General features: G+C 40.9%; 1 protein-coding gene across 1 annotated transcript in view; it reads left to right on the forward strand.

Moving 5' to 3' along the window:
- The window catches only part of LOC148141149 (uncharacterized), a 57,320-nt gene that overhangs the window by 14,167 nt on the left and 20,810 nt on the right, over positions 1–22,343 (forward strand). Inside the window, exons 2-3 of the mRNA XM_087978456.1 lie at positions 14,034–14,412; positions 17,215–17,386. Coding sequence (XP_087834582.1) covers positions 14,034–14,412; positions 17,215–17,386 — 551 coding nt within the window. The remainder of the gene's footprint in view (positions 1–14,033; positions 14,413–17,214; positions 17,387–22,343) is intronic.

Here is a 22,343-nt window from a genome sequence, read left to right on the forward strand (position 1 = left end):
GATATCTGGTCAGCTGGATGAGTTGGACTGAAGGGTCTGTTACTATGCTATACAACTCTATGACTCTATAAATAATCCACTATTCTGTTACATTTTCCATTGGAGTTATTATTCCAATTTATTCTTTCTTTTGTTGTACTTTTACTATTAAGTATGCATAAATTGCATTTTGCTTCAAATCTGGTAGTCTGACTAATCAAACAGCATTCAGAAAACAATGCCCAGTATTTGCCTATAAAACAAAAAACAAGTTAGGGCTTAAGCTATCTTCTTAATATATTTTGAGAAAGTTTGGTCTGGTCCATAACAAATTGGAGGTTATGTTGCGATCAAAATCTCCAATTCCAGCTTGGGTTTAGGATTGTTGAACTTAAAGGCAGTGAGTGTTTTTTTATTTTAGGTATTGCATTTGGTTGGTTTAAACTGGGTGTGCCTTGTGTAATAACGCCTCCTTCCATCACTAAGAATTTCCTGGAGGTGGAGGAAATCACTTCGGGAATTTTACAAAAATTAAGTAAGGCATAGCATTTTGAATTGCCAAACAACTGGAGTTAGGATTGCTTGTGTCTGTAAGGAAAGGGGAAATAATTGTGGCAATCTTGCACTATTTATATATATATATATATTTCTTTGGAAATGGCTAAAATTCTATTGCAGAAGAAGCAGCTTGAATTAGAGGCAATGGCAAGGGCCAAAGAAAAGGCAAAAACAGCTTTGGTAGAACATAAAGAAAGAAAAGAGGAAATGATAAGTTTGAATTCCAATTAAAAGCAGAAGCAAGGGAGAAAAAGAGGTTTTGAACTTCTGAGGTTGGAACTGAAAACTCAAAAGTGATTTAAAATGACAGAAACTGAGGTGAAAAATAGGAGCAGTGAGGAGGCCAATCATAGCCAAAGGCCTAGTGGGGATCTGTTTAAATATATCCAAGCGTTGCATAATCATTCAATGAGAAGGATGGAGAAGGCTTTTTCATTTAATTAGAGAAAATGGCCGAAGACATGAAATGGCTGGTGGTCATGTCAGTATTGTTGATCTAAACAAAGTTGGTAGGAGGTAGAGAAATGTTCGGTTCCAGGCATACACTTTATCCTTGGTAATATTACAGCCAGATCACAGATGGGAATGATCCCTACTGTGGTTGAAAAATCAATGGAAAATCTGGCAATTGAGATGTTACAAGGAATATACCCTGGGATTTTTCTTGACTGTGTGGTAACAAGGTCACAAAGCCATAGTTTGAAACAGGAGGAGAAATCAAAGAATAAAAATAAAGAAATTGAAGATCAATTATCAGAGATTAACAAAAAAGCAAGAACAAATGGCAGACAAAGTGGATATTTTTAGTTCTGAGGAATTAGCTGATTTACAAAAGAAAGATGAAAAACTAAAGCAGTTGTATCAAAAATTATAAACTTAAGAAAAATCTGAGTGTATCCCAGAATGTTACTAACTTCAAAATGACACCTTGATCGCAGACGAGAAATGGGCAGAAGCTCATCACACTGTCCTACTGGTGGGTTTTGGAAGGAGATGGAGCACATGAATTACCAGGAGAAGGTCATTTAGGAGCAAGGAAAACTCAGGCCAAAACACAAAAACATTTTTATCAGCCTGGATTGCATAAGAATGTGGTGGAATTTTGTTGGACATGTCATATGTGTCAGGTAATTGGAAACGCCCTCAAGCAGTGATAAAACCAGTACCCCTAATATCCATTCTTACATTTGAGGAACCTTTTACAAGGGTCTCAATTGATTTGGTAGGGCCCCTTCCTAAACCAAAATAATGGGAATAAGTATTTGTTGACCACAATGGGTGTGTCTACTAGATTTCCAAAGACTATTTCATTATGCCTATCATAGTTAAAAGGACTGTGGATGCATTACTCAATCTTTATTTAACTAGGTATGGGCTAACCACAGAGATACAATCAGACCTAAGGTCAAATTTTACATGAAAATTATACCAGGAAGTTACGGATAGCTTGAAAATAAAACAACTGAAGTCCACTACATACCATCCATAATTGCAGGGAACATTCAAATGGTAGCATCAAACTTTAAAAACCATGTTGAGGGCTTATAGTTAAGGTTATCCACAGGATTGGGATACAGAAATTCTGTATGTACTTTTTGTAATTATGGATGCACCTAATGAATCAACTAAATTTAGTCCATTTGAATTAGTCTTTTGGGCATGAGGTGAGAGGACCACTGAAATTAATTAAGGGGAAAATTGGTGAGTTAGAGTTCAGAAACCACTCATTTGGATTATGTGTCAAAGTTTAGAGAGAGTTTACATCAAATGGGTGAGTTGGCTAGGCAGGTGATGAAACAGGAAACAGATAAGAAATTAAAAAGTTGTAATTTTACTAACAGAGATAACACTTCCAGTGTTAGTTTAACCTTTAAAAGCAAAGTTTAGTGAGCTTATCAAATTGAAAGGAAATTGAGTGAGGTGGACTATTTGATAAGAAGGCCAGAGAGAAAGAAATCTCAGAGTGTGACATGTGACTATTCTCCCCGTGTCTGCGTGGGTTTCCTCCGGGTGCTCCGGTTTCCTCCCACACTCCAAAGATGTGCAAGTCAGGTGAATTGGTCATGCTAAATTGCCCGTAGTGTTAGGTAAGGGGCAAATGTAGGGGTATGGGTGGGTTGCGCTTCGGCGGGTCGGTGTGGACTTGTTGGGCCGAAGGGCCTGTTTCCACACTGTAAGTAATCTAATCTAATCTAATCTAATCAAAATGGTCTGTACCAGTTTAAAGTCATGCCATTTGATGTGAAAAAATGCACCAGCCACATTTCAAAGACTAACTCATAAAGTGATTTCAAGATTACCCAATCCTGTGGAGTACATTTGACAATCTGGTGATTTTTAGTCACACATTGGAATACCGTACCATCGAAGAGGAAAGCACTATGAGTCCTCGGACTGAGTGGTTTTTAATTGGATGTTTGGACCAAATTGTAGTAGTGTGGTTGCTTCACTGACTGACTTGAAGAAGTGCAGAAAACTTTGATGGATGGAGGACTGTCAAAAGGCATTTGACAATCTGAAAGCAGTGTTAACCACTGCCCTAGTATTAGCCACAACTAATTACGTAAATCCATTCACGGTGGCTATCGATGCGAGTGATGTGGGTGTCAGTGCTGTATTCTTGCAAGAAGACAACAAGAAGATAGAAAGACTTATTGGGTATTTTTCCAGAAAACTGAAAATCATGAACTCAAAAACATTCCATGATTCGGAAAGAGACCTTGAGCTTGGTGTTAGCATTGGAACATTTCAACATTTATATTGCCAGTGATATGACTGACACAATTGTATATACTAATTGTAACACATTAAAAGTTTTTGGAAAATTTAAGGATAAAATTTCCAGACTATTCGAGTGGAACTTATTATTGCAGCAATTCAATTTGAAAATTATACGCATGGCAGGATGAGAGAAGGTAATTACTGACACATTGTCACGACTTTGATGAAAGAAGATGGAGACGTTTGGTGGTGGGAAAAAAACACATGGACTATAATTGAGGAAAGTGATTACAGTCAACATGACATATGTATTGTACTGTCTAATAATGTAAGACTAAAGGTTTTTAAAAATGAAGCCATCTTTGCAAATTGATGGTTCATCTTTTAAGTGGGGGTAAAGAAGTCATAGTGTCCTAAAGCACAGAGACAGTTCCTTTGGCCCAACCTAGTCCATGCCAGCTAAAATGTCCATCCACGCTAACCCCATTTCCCTGCACTTGGCCCATGTTTTTCTAAACATTGCCTATCCATGTATTTGTCTAAACACCTTTTAAATATTGTTCATGTACCCACCTTAACCACATCTGCTGGCATTTGATTGCCATCCTCTGTGCATAAAAGTTGTCCCTCAGATTCCCATTTATTCTTTCCCCTCTGACCTTAAACCAATGTCCGCTCATCGATTCCCCAACTCTGGGAAAAAGACTGAGTGCATTCACCCAATCCATGCCTCTCATGATCTTATACACTTCTAAAAGATTCCTCCTCAGTTTCCTACACTGCAAAGAAAAATTCCTAGCGTGTACAACCTCTTCCTTTCACTCAGTCCCATCAGTCCCAATATCCTTGTAAATTTCTTCTGCATTCTTTCCAGTTTAATAGCATCCTTCTGATAGTAAGGTGACTAAAATTGAATACGGTACTCCAAGTACGGCTTCACCAAAGTCCTGTGTGACTGCAACATAACCTCTCAACTTCTATACCCAGTTCCTGAGCTGATGAAGGTCATTGTGGCCAAAAACCTCCTTCACTGCTCTGTGTACCTGTGACTCCACTTTCAGAGAACCATACACCTGTACTCCACGATCCCTCTGTTGCACTACACTCCTTAAGGCCCGATCATTTACCATGAAACTCCTACCTTGATTTTACTTTCCAAAATGCAACACCTCACAGTTATCTATATTGAACTCTATTTGTCATTTCTCAGCCCACTTCCCCAGATGATCAAATTCCTGTTGCAATTTCTGATAACTTTCCTCACTGTCCATGATACCGCCTATTTTGGTATCATCTGCAAACTCACTAATCATGCCTTGTAATTTCTCATCCAAATCATTGACGTAGATAACCAGCAGCAATGGGCCCAGCATCAAACCCTGAGGCACTCCACTAGTCACAGGCCTGCACTCCACCAAGCATCCTTCTGTTCTCTGGAAGCATTATTCAAGCTGTAGATGCATTTGTTTAGTATTTTTATTTTCCTTCTGAACCTATTGCCTCTTCAGGCAGTGTCAGTCATATCTTTCTCTGCAAGTCCTCTAACTGCCACATCCATCTATTTATTGGTCCCTCTGGAAAATGTATGTCACCTGAATTAATTTACAAATGCCACTTCCATGAACCTTGAATACATATGACCAAAAGAACACAATTTCAATAGATTCCCTTCCAGCTGTGGGTGAATCCACTAACATCCATCTCATCCAGTCATCCTTGAAAACCCTAACAATTCATTCCCCTCCAACCTGAAAGAACATTTTCAGTACAAATACCCTAACATGACAAAGTTGGTGGCCATAATAATGCCTCAGAATAAAGGGCAAACTCTGTCCGAATATCAAATTTACTGTATTCTCAAACTTGTTGGCAGCCATCAAACTCTCATAATTGTGAGGAATTCTGATTTTAGTTCTGTTTCTTGACTGTTCTGTGGCCTTTATTTCTTATCTAATTGATTCAAGTTGCAGCTTATACTAGCATTTCCAGACCTGCTGAAGTTCCTCCATATCTCAATCTTATGGTATTGAAGTTTATTTCTCAAGTTAGTGATCGTTATCTAATGTAAGGTCATTTCCAGATTTACTTTCGTCATCTTCACTCAGCTTTCTTATTCCCACTATTTCATCCCATTTTACTAATACATTGGCCTCATTTCTTGTCCATCATTCTGAACACTCAACGAGTATTTCAATTTATTCATAGGTTCTTCTGCAAGTCCTCTGCCATATCCATCTCTTTATTGGATCCCTCTGGAATATCTATGTCACCTGAATTAATTTACAGTTGCAGATTTTTTTACGTGTCATTTCTTGTCTGTTTACAAATCTAATAGATGCTTAAAGGATCAGGATTTTCTTTTCTCAAGGTTTATTTTGGTCCCACATCAATGGTAGTGAGTTTGAATTCATGGTTTTCAGAGATTGTTAGAGGTTTGTAATTTTAAAGTAACTGTTATTACTATCACATATCTCCTAAGAATGGCGCATGATGCAGAGATTCTTGAAAACTGCACAGACTAGGCAGGTGGCTTTGGAGGAAACATGGGCATAGAGGTGGCATGAGATGGAAAAGAAAATATGAGGTGGTAAGGAACCCTCAAGTCAGTTGAGAACTATTTAGACAAACAATTGAAATAGCGTAGTATAGAAGATTATGGGCCAAGTTCTGGAAAATGTGATTAGAATGGATGGATTTTTCATGACGTGGACCTGATGGGCCAAGGGGCTCCTTCTGTAAAAAAAAACTGTGTGACACTATTACATGGGGACAGAGGTGGCATGGGGGAATAGCAGGGGACATGGGTTTCCTGGGGAAATGTGGCAGGGCTAGACGTGGCATTGAGGCATAGATGGGTTGCACGGAAATTGGACCGAGGGGTGAAGGGGCATGAAGTGAGGCTAAGGTGGCCTTTAAACAATATTAGGAGCTGCAATATTATGTAGACAAACAAAACCCGGTCTCTAACTGGCCCACCTACCAAGCAACATTCTTCGTCCACTCCATCATAATCCACAAAATACACTACAAACAAATACACCCCTGAGCAAAAAGACACAAAAGTGAGTTGGTTGAGTTTTCCCAAATTCGGGCAAAAGTTTGCTCCAGTGCGTCAATGCAATTACAATGTCTCTGATTCTTTAAGGCAAGTTCCCTTAAAGTAAAATTAGGAACTTTGAAATAGTACATCAACATGACCCAAGCATCACATTCCAATCATTACACAACTTCGAGATGAAAACTCTTGTAAAAAGGGGAAATTCCATTTATTAATTGCTAGGTATACTTTGCCCAGAGCCAAAATTAGATTACATTACAGCGTGGAAACAGGCCCTTCGTCCCAACAAGTCCACACCGACCCGCCGAAGCACAACCCACCCATTCCCCTACATTTACCCCTTTACCTAACACTACGGGCAATTTAGCATGGCCAATTCACCTGACCTGCAGGTCTTTGGACTGTGGGAGGAAACCGGAGCACCCGGAGGAAACCCACGCAGACACGGGGAGAATGTGCAAACTCCACACAGCCAGTCGCCTGAGGCGGGAATTGAACCCGGGTGTCCGGCGCTGTGAGGCAGCAGTGCTAACCACTGTGCCACCGTGCCGCCCATAATTGTTATGCACTTCACAATTTTTAAAGATCCCAGGGGAAAAAAAATCATAATGTTCTCTGAATAACTAAATAACTTGACATAATTGCCTCAGAGGTACAGAATTCCACTTCAGCAGAATAAACTGCACCATTGTACAAAATAATGCAACAATATTTTTGAGACATAGTAGAAGAGGTGGAAAAGTATTCCAAAAGAATTAGGGATTTTTAAGGCCCAAAAAAGGTGAGTATTTGGAATAGTGAAGGAACTGGTTTTATTTGAGCAAGGGATCTACACATTATTTGTTACACTACATTCACTCAGCAAATATTCAGCCAGTAACACTCTCAAGACCAACCTGCCGATGTTCAGTCTCTTTTCCATTAAGGCCTTGTTAGTATCTGAATTCTGTTTAAGAAGGTACTCGGAGAAAGAAATTCCTCCTGTCCAAATGTTTTATCTCAAGCATCATTCTAGACAATGGCAGCCCACATGGACTAAATAATGAGACTGAGCTCAGCAGAGGGAGGATTATGTTCTTTTTCTAGCTTTGCTGAGCAGGACAGAGATGGACTTCAAAGTTTCATATAAAAATGCAAGCTACTTACCTCACAAAGCAGACAAATTACTAGGATTCCTGCCAACGAGTTTCAGCATCTTTTCCCCAGGATAGCAGGGTCCAAACCTAGATGGGATAGGTTTAAGGTGCGAGAGGGGAAAGATTTAAAAGGGTCCAAAGGAGCAACTTTTTCATGCAGAGGGTGGTGCACGTCTGGAATGAGCTGCCTGAGGAAGTGACGAAGACTGGTACAATTACAAGATTTAAAAGGCATCGGAATGGGTATAAGAATAGGAAAGATTAAGAGGGATACAGCCAAATGCTCTCAAATGAGACTAATTTAGGCTATATGGTTGGCATCGACAATTTCGAACGAAGGATTGGTTTCATGCTGCATAGCTCTAGGACTCTAAGTAGTGCTGAAAGACCCTAATGAATTAAACATGAACCCTTTCAGACGCTTTACAATATCTCCCTCCAAGCTTCTCCTCACCCAATATCATAAAAATATTATACATACAAAATGTATAATCACATTTCCCCCCCATGCCTCATATTTGAAAACAGTCTTGTAGTATCTCTATTTCTCAGAAACAGTTCTGTTTCAATTTGGAAGATTGGTAGGTCTCAGTGTTGAAGTTTGTTGACTTTGATTCTGTTTATGACAGAACAAGGTCCAAGCCCTTTAAACTAAATGTCTTTTCTCTCTTTGAACTTTCTTCGCCAAAAGTAGTTCCTGCTGAAAACAAGCGTTGGTCTGTTGGAGACCATTAATCACATGCATTTGCTTCAGAGGTCAGATATCCTTTTGAAGGTGGTACTAATGTTTTTCAAAAAAAATAGGATCTTAATTCTTTAGAACGGGGATTTTTCTTTTGTTCTTAATAGTATCCTTGATCTCTGAGTTAGGAAATTTCTTCCTGAAAAGCTGTCATGAATTGTTGGATATTGTTTGTCCCGTTAGGTGAAGTTGTATGTACTACATCCTCAAATTGTGTGAGAACATTTTAATTGTCAGCGTGCCAGTGTTGAAGTGTGTAGATTCTTTACTTCGACTTGTTCGTAGAACACACACATGCTTTTGACATCTGTTCAGAAAGCATGTTTCTTACTGAAAACTTAACTCTAGGCAATTCTAGAAGTCTATACAAATTCAGCATTGCCCAGTTTAAAGACAAATACAGAATTAGAAATGTGTAGATTTTTTGCAATCTTACATACATTCTATTAAATCCCATTATGCATTCCAATTTAGAATATCTTGCTTTCCTAAGTTCAGAATCTGGTTAAGCTTCATATTGCTTTAGTGTCATTTTTCTTATAAATTAATAGAAGTTTCAAGCCATCCACCCATGTCTAATTGAAAATATATTACACCTGATCGTGCTTGTAGCAGTAAACAACAATACCAGGACCAGACTTTGTTGTCTTCTTCGTAAAGGAACAACCCCTTCCACTTATGCATTTGATTTTCCCATCGATCATAAGGTTCGGCTTCAACAGGAAGTCACATATTAATTCTTTGCATTTCGATTCAGCCATTCTTCTCCAAAGCAACTCTAAAAACAAGTTTCTATATGAAAAGAAAACTTTTCATTTGCAAGTCATTCCCTACTACCAATAGCAATGTTAGTCCAAGCCAGCTGATGAACCAAAAACCAAGAGACTGTTCCACCTGTCGCCCTTTAATATTTAACTATTCAATTAACCCTCAAACACTTGCTGAACTACTTGCTATATTAACATTTGCCTAAGGGCTGAAGTGTCCCTATCTCTGAGCTCGGAGATCAAGTTCACTATAAAATACCTATTAATATTAATATTTAGCAGAAGACCAACAAAAATGTTCAAAATATGCATGCAGGGTCAAAATGATGGGAAAGAGATTGGACATAGGAGTTGATTGGTTAATAGGGCAGGGTGAGCCTGAAGCATAGTGACCATGGGTGAAGTACAGATAGTATTTTAGGTGACCAAACAACTGTTTTGATTTTGTTGCAGGTAGAGGGGAATGAGTGAATTGTTAATAACCAATGACTTGGCATGAATGGAAGAAACTACTGAGTGGTGAAGCTCAGATGCTGTGGTTGCTCCACATTCTGGAACATGAGGATTGGAGTTCAGTCAGAAATGTGTTTTTGCTTGTGGGTCTGTGCTGTAGGAGATGACAAAGTCTGATTGTGTAAGTACCACTGAATAACAAATGCATACAGTAGGTAGTGTTACTGTTGATTCACAATTAACTAATTAACCACAGTGGTGGCTGTGGACGAATAAAGGAAGGATCCTGCACAGTACATAGTCCTGGCTTTCATGACCACTGCAGAAATGGGTATATGAATAGGTAGGATTTACAGGGATGTGGGCCAATTGCTGGCAAATAGGACTAGATCAGATTGGGATCTCTGGGCAGCACAGGCAAATTGGACTGATGGGTCTATTTCTATTCTGTCTGACTCTATAAACACTCAATAAATATTTTTCTCACCTCACTTGTTTCATTTGCACCTCACTTTAAACCTATGTCCTCTTTTTATTTTGCAACACTATCTAGTTGGGCGCGCAGATAGAAGTTTCTGCGGCCAACAACATGATAACAGAATAATGTGTTGCCTGCCTGGTGCCAGGATCAAAGATGTCTTGGAGAGGGTATAAAATATTCTCAAAAGGGAGCATGACCAGCAGAAGGTCATTGTACACAGTGGAATCAACATGGGAAGTGACTAGGTTCTTAAGGGAGAATTTGTGAAACTAGGCAGGAGCTTAAAAAGATCCTCAAAGATAATAACATCTGGATTTCTCGCAGTGACTTGCTAGTGAGAGTTGGACAAGGAGAATAGACCAGATGAAGGTGTAGCTGAGGAACTGGTGCAAAGGGCAGGCTTTCACATGTTTAGATCATTGAAATCTCTTCTGGAATAGAAGTGACCTGTTTCAGAAGGACAGTTTGCATCTGGATTGGAAGAGGACCAATATCCTGGTGAGAGATTTAGCACTACTCCGGAGGCTTTACCAAAGAGGCTGGGACCAAAAGAGATAGTCAGAAAAAAGGTGAGCCTGAGACTGGTTCAGTTGAGAGGACGAGCAAGTCAAGTAGTCAAGCTAGCAAGAGCAAGGCAGAGAATGAGGTAAAACTGATAAGCTAAAATGCAAGAGGCCTGACAGGTAAGGCAGATGAACTCAGGGCATAGTAGGGAACATGGGACTGGGATATCATAGCAATTACAGAAATATGGCTCAGGGAACGGCAGTCTGGCAGCTTAATGTTCCAGGAAGGATAGAAAGATGGCAAGAGAAGAAGGGAGTGGTTTTGGTTTGAGATAACATTACAGCTGTACTAGAGGGAGCATATTCCCGAGAGTATATCCAGTAAAATTATTTGGGTAGAACTGAGAAATAAGAAAGGGATGATCGCTTACTAGGATGTACTGAAGGCCCCCAGTAGTCAGCGGGAAATTGAGAAACACATTTGTAAGGAGATCTCAGATATCTGTGAGAATAATATGGTTGTAATGGTAGGGAATTTTAACTTTCCAAACATAGACTGGGTCAGCCATAGTGTTAAGGACTTGGATGGCAAGGAATTTGTTAAATGTGTACAAGAGAATTTTATTATTCATTATGCAGATGTTGGTTAGGCCACATTTGGAATACTGTGTTCAATTCTGGTCTCCCTACTATGAAAGAGATACTATTAAGCTTGAAAAGGTGCAGTAAAGATTTACAAGCATATTGCTGGGGTTGGAGAGTTCCAGTTAAGGATGGATAGTGTACCAGAGAGATGAACCATCCATAAAGGTCCAGTTCAGCTTCATTGTTTGCAACTACAAATTTAAGCACAATCTTTACTTCACGCTTCCTAAACATCCCTCTTAGTGCCAATTAAATAGACGACCTTGACAGAAACTATGAAAGCAAATAAATGCTTTGATTTTCCACCATTTATTTCCCCTTTCAAAGACCATAAACTTGGCAGCTGATTTCAGCAAGGCAGAAATTAGTTGCAACAATTCAGCAGTCTCTCCTTCACACCAGAATATGTCCTCTCCCTGTGGCGAATATAGTTGGGATGCAATTAAAACCTAGATCACTGTCAGCTCACAATGTGGCCTTCTTAATTTCACACATTACTGACTTTATTTGAGATTTGATGGTTTCATTATTGCTGTTGCCAGATAGATTGTAAATCCATTAACAGCAAAGAACAACCAACAAAGCTACAAAACAACATAAATCAAACTGTTGCAGTAACAGGAAGTGACTTGCACCATGGATCAGGTGTGCTATTCATAGATAGAGTCATAGTCATAGAGATGTACAGCATGGAAACAGACCCTTCGGTCCAACCCGTCCATGCCGACCAGATATCCCAAACCAATCTAGTCCCACCTGCCAGCACCCAGCCCTCCAAACTCTTCCTATTCATATACCCATCCAAATGCCTCTTAAATGTTGCAATTGTACCAGCCTCCACCTCTTCCTCTGGCAGCTCATTCCATACACATACCACCCTCTGTATGAAAACGTTGCCCCTTAGGTCTCTTTTATATCTTTCGCCTCTCACCCTAAACCTATGTTCTCTAGTTCTGGACTCCCCGACCCCAGGGAAAAGACTTTGCCTGTTTACCCTATCCATGCCCCTCATAATTCTGTAAACCTCTATATGGTCACCCCTCAGCCTCCGACGCTCCAGGGAAACCAGCCCCAGCCTGTTTAGCCTCTCCCCATAGCTCAAATCGTCCAACCCTGGCAACATTCTTGTAAATCTTTTCTGAACCCTTTCAAGTTTCACAACATCTTTCCAATAGGAAGGAGACCAGAATTGCACACAATATTTCAACAGTGGCCTAACCAATGTCCTGTACAGCTGTAACACAACCTCCCATCTCCTGTACTCAATACTCTGACCAATAAAGGAAAGCATACCAAATGCCTTCTTCACTCGACCTTCAACTTTTCACCATGGCCACTTAAAACATTACATGGAGGTGGAATTGGAAATTTTAATCCTTCTCATGACAGGGAAGAAAGTATGGGAGGAGGAAAAAGAAGGTTAAAGTAAACAATGGTGTAACCCAACCCTCAGCATACACACTGTTTTGCATCATTGTGCAGTGTAGCAAACCTGTAAAATGGAATACTCCACTATAATAACTAAATTATGCTTCCTCAATGAGACGGAAAACCTGATTTCATGGCTGCAAGTGCGCTTTCCTAATTCTTGATAAATCCAATAGCAAAACAGAGATAGTAGCAGCCTGCTCGAGCGGAAAAATGCACCCTGGCGAGTCAGAGGATCAGGACTGTTGTCCATGTTTCCTCGAGTAGGTTTCTTTGGTTATCAAACAAACCCTCCCTCAAACCTATAACTCCGAAACCTGTCCACCCAACTGCAAATCTGAAGACGTATTGTCTGTCCTGTTCTCTTCCAATTACCAGAATGAGCCACTCTCTTTGACCTTTCCGCATAATGGCTGGTCAACCAATTAATCTTGCTAGCTGACAGACACCAAGACGATCTTACAATAATACAATGGAATACCATGTTATCCTATCATGCATCTCCAACAAGCATGACTCAGAGGGGTATGCACTTAGTTTTCGATAATATTTCCTTTCATTTTTCTAGATTTTCACTTTAAAAATCCAAATTTGTGCAGAACATCAATCCTCCAGCATTGCCCTGGAAGTAAAAATGATTCTCCTAAAAGAATTGAAACAATCCTGGAGAAAAATCATGGAGATTTTTTAAAAATTGGTTTTCATTTTTCTTTACTCCTTTGCCCTGTATAGAGTTAAGAGAGCGAAAAATGTAAGTACACTAAATAGAAGTAGAAATAAACTGAATGAACAAAGCAGTGAAATTAAAATGGTAGTAAAACTAATTTACTCTGCAGGATTAGTTAGTTAAATGCAGATGCTTGTTTAGCAGTGTATTGTGGGAAATACTCTTTCCATCAAAAAGAAGGATTTTCCCTTAGTTGACTCACTCCATGTGTCATGAATTCAGCAAATTGGTCACCAAATCACACATTGGATGGGATCACCTGCCTTTTGGAAAGTTTTATGAATCAAATCTATTCTGGGCCCCCAAACCCAGTCCAAATCAGAGGTACCTGACAGTTGCAATCTTCCAGGAAGCAGCTAATGAATAGGCTACCTTCAAATTCACTATATAGTGAAGGACGATGGGTGGGCTCCCAAGACAGGAAAGCCTTTAGGGAGGCTTGCAGCAGGGGAAAATAGAAGTACCACCAGCTGAGGTGGAGTTGTTGAGGTAGATGGGAGAGTGTGAGGTTGGCTCAAGATGCAGGCGCTCTCAGAATCTGTCTAATATTTTTAAAAATGGAAGACCTCTGTGACAATAGTGCTGCCTCTGGCAAGAGTGCTTGAGGGTAGAATTGTGCCAACCAGAGTTGCAAATTTCCAATTCTGCCCTTTGACTTGTCTCCAAACCTGTGTGTGTGTGACCAGGAGGTTTCCACATGTTGGTGGCTCAATCCATCTTAACTCTCTCCCTGGTGTTTGCCTACATGATGCATCAGACGTGAAGGATTATGAGAAGAAAATGTAGCAACAAATTTACAGAATAATGCTTTTTCATTTCTGCTCTTCCACAGACAATGAACAATCAGCCTCACGTTTTAGCTTATGCGCTTCATGAAACTGAAGGTATTCCAGAAAGGTTTGTAGAACTCATCAAGAAACATTTCAACATCATCTACTATGAAGAATTCCTGAAAAATGAAAAAGAACTTGCTGAGAAAATCCAGTTTATTTTTGGTTGGAAACACTATCCCATAATAGATGAAAAGCTTCTGAAATCTCTACCTCATTTGAAGGCCATTATAAATTATGGAGTTGGTGTGGACCATCTCGACTTACCTCTGATCAACAGTTTTGGGGTGAAGGTGGCCAACACTCCTCATGTGGTGGACAATGCTACTGCTGAAATGGGCATGGCTTTGATGTTGGCATCTGCCAGGAATATATTGGAAGGTAAAATGTAAACTATTTTGGCAAACAGACAGATGATGACTTGGAATCTATAACTTTGAACTTTAAAACCAAGGAAGGAGTAGAGCATGTGGTAATAAACATTCAAATTAACATATAATAATCAGAGAAAACAGAGGTTCAAATCATAAAATTATGCACAACAGAAACACGCTCTCAGATAGACTAACTGCATTTACTGGCTGTTAGTACAACTAGCTCAGTGTGCTGGAGTTGGTGAGTTGAGGGTATTTTTATCTCTTTCTTAAAATCTAGACTTGCTTATATCTAACAGTTAGCTAAAAGTTAATGCATAAATTTATGAACCAGGGCCTAAGCAGAGGTATGCAAATTATCACTGTAGGATAGCTAGGTTAGTAAATTAAGGAAGCTAGTTTGAACTTTCTTTCTGTAACTGGAGTTCAGTTTCAGAATTATTACACATAGCACCTCAGTGCAACTTGAACGGAATGCTGGGAGTTTAGGGAATTGATGAAGTTAGATGAAGGAGGTGCTTCTTTAGCTTTTTTTCACATTTTCACCCTGGAGGAATTACTTAATTTCACTCATCCCTTGTGTATCCGATTTATAGGCAAAGGAAAAAGCTAGAAGGATCAAAACGAGAGGGCACAAATTTAATTTTAAGGCAAAAGACAGAAAATTACAGACCGATTAGCCTAGCCTTGGTCATGGAGTCCATTGTGAAGGATGAGATTTCTGAAAACTAGGGAAAGCATGGTAAAATAGGGCAAAGTCAGCATGGTTTCATCAAGGGGAAGTCATGCCTGACAAATCTGTTTGAATACTTTGAGGAAGGAACAAGCATGTTAGACCAAGAAGAGCCAATGGATATATCTATTTGGACTTCAAGAAGGCCTTTGACAAGGTGCCGCACAGCAGGCTGAGTAAGATAAGGGCTCATGGTGTTAGAGGCAAGGTGCTCACAGAAATAGAAACCTGGCTGTCTGGCAGGAAGCAGAGAGTGGGGATAAAAGCATCTTTCTCAGGATGGCAGCCGGTGACAAGTGGTGTTCCACAAGGCTCAGTGTTGGGACTACAACTTTCATTTTATGCATTAATGATCTAGATGAAGGAACTGAGGGCATTCTGGTTAAGTTTGCAGACAATACAAAGATAGGTAGAGGGACAGGCAGCATGGAGGAGGCGTGGAGGCTGCAGAAGATTTGGACAAGTTAAGAGAGTGGACAAAGAAGTGGCATATAGAGTACAACCTGGGAAAATGTGAGGTCATGCGTGTTGGTAGGAAGAATAGAGGCATGGACTATTTTCTAAATGGGGAGAAAATTCAGAAGTCTGAAGTGCAAAGAGAATTGGGATTCTAGTCTAGGATTCTCTCAAGTAAACTTGCAGGTTGAGTCAGTAGATAGGAAGGCAAATGCAATGATGGCACTTCTTTTGAGAGGACTTGACTAGAAAGACAGGGATGTACTTCTGAGGCTCACTAAGGCTCTGGTCAGGCTACATTTGGAGTATTGTGTGCAGTTTTGGGCTCCATATCTCAGGAAGATGTACTGGCCCTGGAGCATGTTCAGGGGAGGTTGAGGAGAATGGTTCCAGGAAAGAAAACCTTAACATATGAGGAATGTTTGAGGACTCTGGCTCTATACGCAATGGAGTTTGGAAGGATGAGGGGGTATCGAACTGAAACTTATAAAATACTGAATGGCTGGACAAAGTGGATATTGGGAAGATATTTCTATTGGTAGGAGAGATTAGGACCCGAGGGCACAGCCTTTTACAATGGAGATAAGGAGCAACTTCTTTAGCCAGAGAGTGTGAATCTACGGAATTCACTGCCACAGAAGGCTGTGAAGGTCAGATCATTGAGTATATTTAAGACAGAGATAGATAGGTTCTTGATTGTCAAGGGGATCAAGGGTTATGGGGAGAAAGCCGGAGAATGGGGTTGAGAAACCTATCAGTTATGATTGAGTAGCAGAGCAAACGTGATGGGCTGAATGGCCTAATTTCTGCTCCTATGTCTTATGGACAGGAAAAGGAATGTACCTTGTAAAAATATATAAACCATGAAAAGATTGGGTTGCTTTATGTGATTAAAATTTTTAACTTCTGAGTGTTCTAGTCTTCATAAAAATAATATCTGAAAACTGAATTAAACAGAATTGATCTGAATTTAGACATGCAGTTCACTCAGGGACTCCACGTCTTACCATATAGGGATACTACATTTAACAGTATGAATTGTTTCTCTTGTGGATGTGGTATTTTACATAAACAGTAGGCATTTATGATGTATGGGTTATAAAAGGAAAGTCTTTACATAAGCCCCCTACCAAAATTACTGAAAATTGATTGTCAATTTAGCACATGAGCCTCCTATAGGTTATCAATTGGTAATATCAGATTTGTGCACACTTCTTCCCTGGTTTTCATATGAAACCAACTATTTTGTTGGTGCTACAGTGCTGAAGATGTGCATGAGGCTTCTAAGTTTAATTGTTGCAGGTATAAAAGTTAATTAACCCAAATAGCACTGTAGTGACATCTCAAGATAATCTGCTAATCTGCAAGCAGTACTGCAACAGATTGTTGACCTATTTATTGCCAGACAACGAGGATATTGGACAATATTGGCCTTCAATTTTCACCTTCTTCCAGCTTCTGAAAAACATTCTGTTTGAACGTCATCGCCCTGAAATGATAACTCTGTTTCTCTCTCCACAGATGCTGCCCGACCTGCTGAATATTTCCAGCAGTTTTATATTTTTATTTCTGAAAGCATTTATTAGTCTGCTCTTGACTAGTTTGATTTTAAAATTTTAGGTCAGAAGATTACAACTTGTCCAGACACTAAAATGTACCCTTTGAGTTGGTACGGAGTCGAAGTGACTGGAGCCACTCTTGGGATCATTGGAATGGGACGGATCGGATACAAAGTCGCTCAAAGAGCCAAAGGATTTGAGATGAAAATTCTGTATCACAACAGGAACAGGAGGTAGGATTTATTGGAGGTTCCAAATAAAGATCATTTTGTTACAGTGCATAGATAATATCTGTTAATAGTATATTGAAGTGCACATTATTAAAAAAACACACCACACCAGATTATAGTTCTTAAACAAATTTAGATTAAGTCTTTCATCTTTTAGATTGGGATATGGTGGTTTAGGTTCTTTAGTATGTAAATCCCAGAATTACATTCTCAAGGTGACGTCAGCTTATTTAATAATAGGTGTCATCTCAGCTCAGAGGAGAAAGTGAGGTCTGCAGATGCTGGAGATCAAAGTTGAAACTTTATTGCTGGAACAGCACAGCAGGTCAGGCAGCATCCAGGGAACAGGTGATTCGACGTTTCGGGCACAGGCCCTTCTTCAGGAATGAGCAGAGAGTGTTCAGCAGGAGAAGATAAAAGGTAGGGAGGAGGGACTTGGAGGAGGGGAGTTGGAAATGTGATAGGTGGAAAGAGGTCAAGGTGAGGGTGATAGGTCGGAGTAGGGTGGAGGCGGAGAGGCCAAGAAGAAGACTGCAGGTCAGGAAGGCGGTGCCGGGCTGGAAGGATCCGGCTGAGACAAGGTGGGGGGAGGGGGGATGAAGAAACTGGTGAAGTCCAAGTTCATCCCCTGCGGTTGGAGGGTTCCCAGTCGGAAGATAAGACGCTCCTCCTCCGACCGTCGGGTTGTTGTGGTTTGGCGGTGGATGAGTCCAATGACCTGCATATCCTCGGTGGAGTGGGAGGGGGAGTTGAAATGCTGTGCCACAGGTTGGTTGGGTTGGTTCGTCCGGGTGGCCCAGAGGTGCTCCCTGAATCGCTCCGCAAGTAGGCGGCCTGTCTCCCCAATATAGAGGAGGCCACACCGGCTGCAGCGGATGCAGTAGATGATGTGGGTGGAGGTGCAGGTGAATCTGTGGCGGATATAGAAGTTTCCCTTGGGGCCTTGGAGAGAAGTGAGGGGGGAGGTGTGGGCGCAAGTGTTGCACCTCCTGCGGTTGCAAGGGAAGGTGCCGGGAGTGGTGGTTGGGTCGGTGGGGGGTGTGGATCTGACAAGGGAGTCGCGGAGGGAGTGGTCTCTACGGAAAGCTGATAGGGGAGGGGAGGGAAATATATCCTTGGTGCTGGGGTCTGTTTGGAGGTGGCGGAAGTGACGGCGGATGATGCGCTGTACATGGAGATTGGTGGGGTGGTAGGTGAGGACCAGTGGGGTTCTGTCCTGGTGGCGGTTGGAGGGGCGGGGCTCAAGGGCGGAGGAGCGGGAAGTGGAGGAGATGCGGTGGAGGGCACCGTCGACCACGTCGGGGGGGAAATTGCGGTCCTTGAAGAAGGAGGCCATCTGTGTTGTACGTATTTTGAACTGGTCCTCCTGGGAGCAGATGCGGTTACGGGGAGAGTGTGGATAGATGCCCATCAGCCATGATTCAATGGTGGAGTGGACTCGATGGGCTGAATGGCCTTACTTCCACTTCTATTTCTTATGGTCTTATGGTGTAGTTGTTTAATATATCATTACAACTCCATGACACTGTAACCTTTTTGCTATAATTTCTGCGTTATATGATCATGTTCCACAACACCTGATAAAGAGGCAGCGCCTTGAAAGCTAGTGCTTCCAAATAAACTTGTTGGACTATAACCTGGTGTTGTGTGAGTTTTGACTTTGTCCACCCCAGTCCACACCGACTCTTCTAAATCATGAGGTCCACATTGACATACTAGCACATTAGTCCCCAAACACAGTATTTCACCTGCTTCTTGGACAGCCAGGTCAGGGTTGAATGAGAAATTAAAATCACAAAAAATTGATATTCCGTATTACAACTGCCTTGCTGCCATATTCACAGTGATAATTCAAATCCTGGTGGAAATTGCGCTCCCCCCCCCCCCTCCAAAAGAATACATAGAGGCTGACTAAAAATTCAAAAGGTGCAGCCCGATTATGTCCCCAAACCCCTCAGGAATCCAAAGGTCTACCCAGGTTATTGAGACAGCAGCCAAAATAGAATTGTAAATAGCAGCAAAGATGCAGAGTTTGTGGTGGGGTTTGAAGAAACTGAGTTTAATCTTCTTAACGTTTATGTGCCAAATGTAGCACACATATCTCTGAGTCAGGACATTTTGGATTCAGGTCCCACTCCAGCAAAATGTAGATTGCTATATCAATGTAGAACTGAGAGAGGACTGCATTTCAGAGATGCTGTGTTTTCTATGGGATATTTAAAATCCTATGGTGCTATTCCTAAAAAGAGTTAATAACTTCTTCACAGTGTCCTAGTTAATGTTCACCCTTCAAGCAACATACAAAAACAATTAATTGCTTGTTACCACACTTGTTTGTGAAGCTTGCTATGTACAAGTTGGCAGCCATGGTTCCTATGTTACAATTGTGACCACATTTCAAAGACCGCTTGATTGTCTGTTGAGTACTTGGGTTGTCCTGAAGTTGCAGTGGCAATAATGTAAGGACAAGCTCTTTCTTTCTAACTGGTGAAGATCATGGATTGTCCAAGACTGGATGTTGGATAAGCAGTCCGACAATACGGAAGCAGTGAATGGGTCAAGATGGGGTGATAGAGTTTTAAAGTTGTGTACCATTGTTCACATGGAAGCTGGCTCAATGCCGTCAGATGTTGTTAGTAAAGGAAGTGTATACATGAGGAGAGGGAGCAGCAAGAAGAGAAGCAGGAAGCACACCCAAAACATAGAATGTTGTCCTCTGCCTCAGATCTAATTGTTCACCGTGGCAAGTTTCCTTAAATTGCTCTTTTTATGGAGTCATAGAGTCCCATAGTATGGAGAAAGGCCCTTCAGCCCAAACTGGTCCATGCCAACTAAAATGTCCATCCACGCTAATCCCATTTCCCTGCACTTGGCCCATATTCTTTTGAACCTTTCCTATCCATGTATTTGTCCAAATGTCTTTTAAATGTCATTAATGTACTTGCATCAACCACTTCCACCTGCAGCTCATTCCATTTGTGTACCACCCTCTGTGTATAAAAGTTGTCCTTCAGGTTCCCGTTTATTCTTTCCCCTTTTACCTGTCCTCTCGTCCTCGATTCCCCAACCCTGGTAAAAAGACAGAATACATTCACCCTATCCACACTTTCATTATCTTACACACTTCTCTCAGATCCCCTCTCAGTCCCCTAAGCTCTGAAGAAAAATGTCCTAGCTTGTCCAACCTCTCGCTATAACTCAGTCTCTTGTGTTCTGGCAACATCCTTGCAAATTTCTTCAGCACCTCTTTCCAGTTTAATAACATCCTTCCTATAACAAGGTGACCAAAACTGAACACAATACTCCAAGTGCGCCTCATCAAAGTCCTGTACAACTGCAACATAACTTCCCAACTTCTATGATGATTTTAAAAATATCTGAGTCACTTGTTTGGTTTCCCCCTCTGAATTACAGATAATGATTATTTTATTTATTATTTTTAATAATCAATTGTATTAGCCCTGAATCACAAAATCAGAATTAATTGGCAGGATTGCTTGGTTTTATTCCTTTACACATTGTCAGTGACTTGTCTCATTGCCTGACAGTAACTATCAAATAAAGCAGTATCATGTATTGATTGATAATTGTCTGAATGTACTAGGTGATCATGGCCTGTATCTTTCCTTAAGAAAAGTATAAAAATGTCTTTATTTTAACCATGTGTGCAGCTCTTCTGAGGAACACGGAAGTGTATAACCTCTGTGTTTCCGGATGCTGTGTACCTGGCCGAATTAAGAAAGAAAGAATGAAGCCTTAAAGAACCAGACTGATTGTGAGTGATTATTGACCGATCACGGAACAGAGAGGTACCACCCCACCCACCACCCCGCTACTCCAGGGGGTCCAGATATTCAGTAACACCGGGAGTAATCCAGATAATACTACCCTAGAAGACCTAACTTTTATATTACAGCCTAACTTTCTAAATTGTTCCTTCAGAATCTCATCCTTTTCCCTTTCTATGTTGTTAGTTCCAATGTGTGCAATGACCTCCTGCTGGTTCCTCTCCCCTTTGAGAACATTCTGCACCATCTCTGAGACATTCTTGATCCTGGTTCCAGGGAGGCAACACACCATTCTGATTTTTTGCTGCTGGCCACAGAAACATCTATCTGTGCCTCTGATTGGAGAGTCCCCTATCACAATCGATTGCTTGGGACTTGACATACCCCTTGTTACATTACAGCCATTCCAGATCCAGAAACTTGGCTGTTCATGCTACATTCCCCTGAGAGTCCACTACATTTTCCAAAACAGCATACTTGTTTGAGATGGGGATAGCCACAGGAGACTCCTGCATTACCTATCTACCCTTCCTACCTTTCCTGGAGTTGGCTCATCATCCTGGCTCTAACTGTGGCTTTTCTCCCTTCCTATAACTGTCATTGATCACACTCCTTAGCTCCTGAAAATTCCTTATTGCCTCTAACTGCTGCTCCAACCGACCCATGCGATCGGATAGGATTTGCAACCAAAGACTCTTCCCGTGGACGTAATCATCAGTAACATGGCAACTCTCCCTCAACTCCCACACCTGACAGGAAGAGCACATCACTCTACTAAAGGCCATCTTTGCTCCTTCATAATCTACTAGCCCAAAAAATAGCACCGTCTTATTGTTCTTAAATAAAAACACTGGGGGAAACTGAGGGCTGCAGATGCTAGAGATTAGCATCAAGATTAGAGTGGTGCTGAAAAAGTACAGGAGGTCAGGCAGCATCCAAGGAGCAGGAAAATCAGGAATGATGAAGGGCTCCTGCCCGAAACATCAATTTTGCTGCTCCTCAGATGCTGCATGACCTGCTGTGCCTTTCCAGTACCACTCTAATAAAAACACTGCTCCAGGCTAACTTAATACTTATAGCTTATATTTTTAAAATTTAATCAGGAGACAGATCGGAATTAAAAATATAATCAAGAAATAACCCACTGTACTCACTGTTGTTGATTTACAGTC

The sequence above is a fragment of the Chiloscyllium plagiosum genome, unplaced genomic scaffold (assembly GCF_037043375.1).
Source record: "Chiloscyllium plagiosum isolate Xiang-an unplaced genomic scaffold, Cpla_swu_hap1 HiC_scaffold_34, whole genome shotgun sequence".
In the NCBI taxonomy this organism is placed as follows: Eukaryota; Metazoa; Chordata; class Chondrichthyes; order Orectolobiformes; family Hemiscylliidae; genus Chiloscyllium; species Chiloscyllium plagiosum.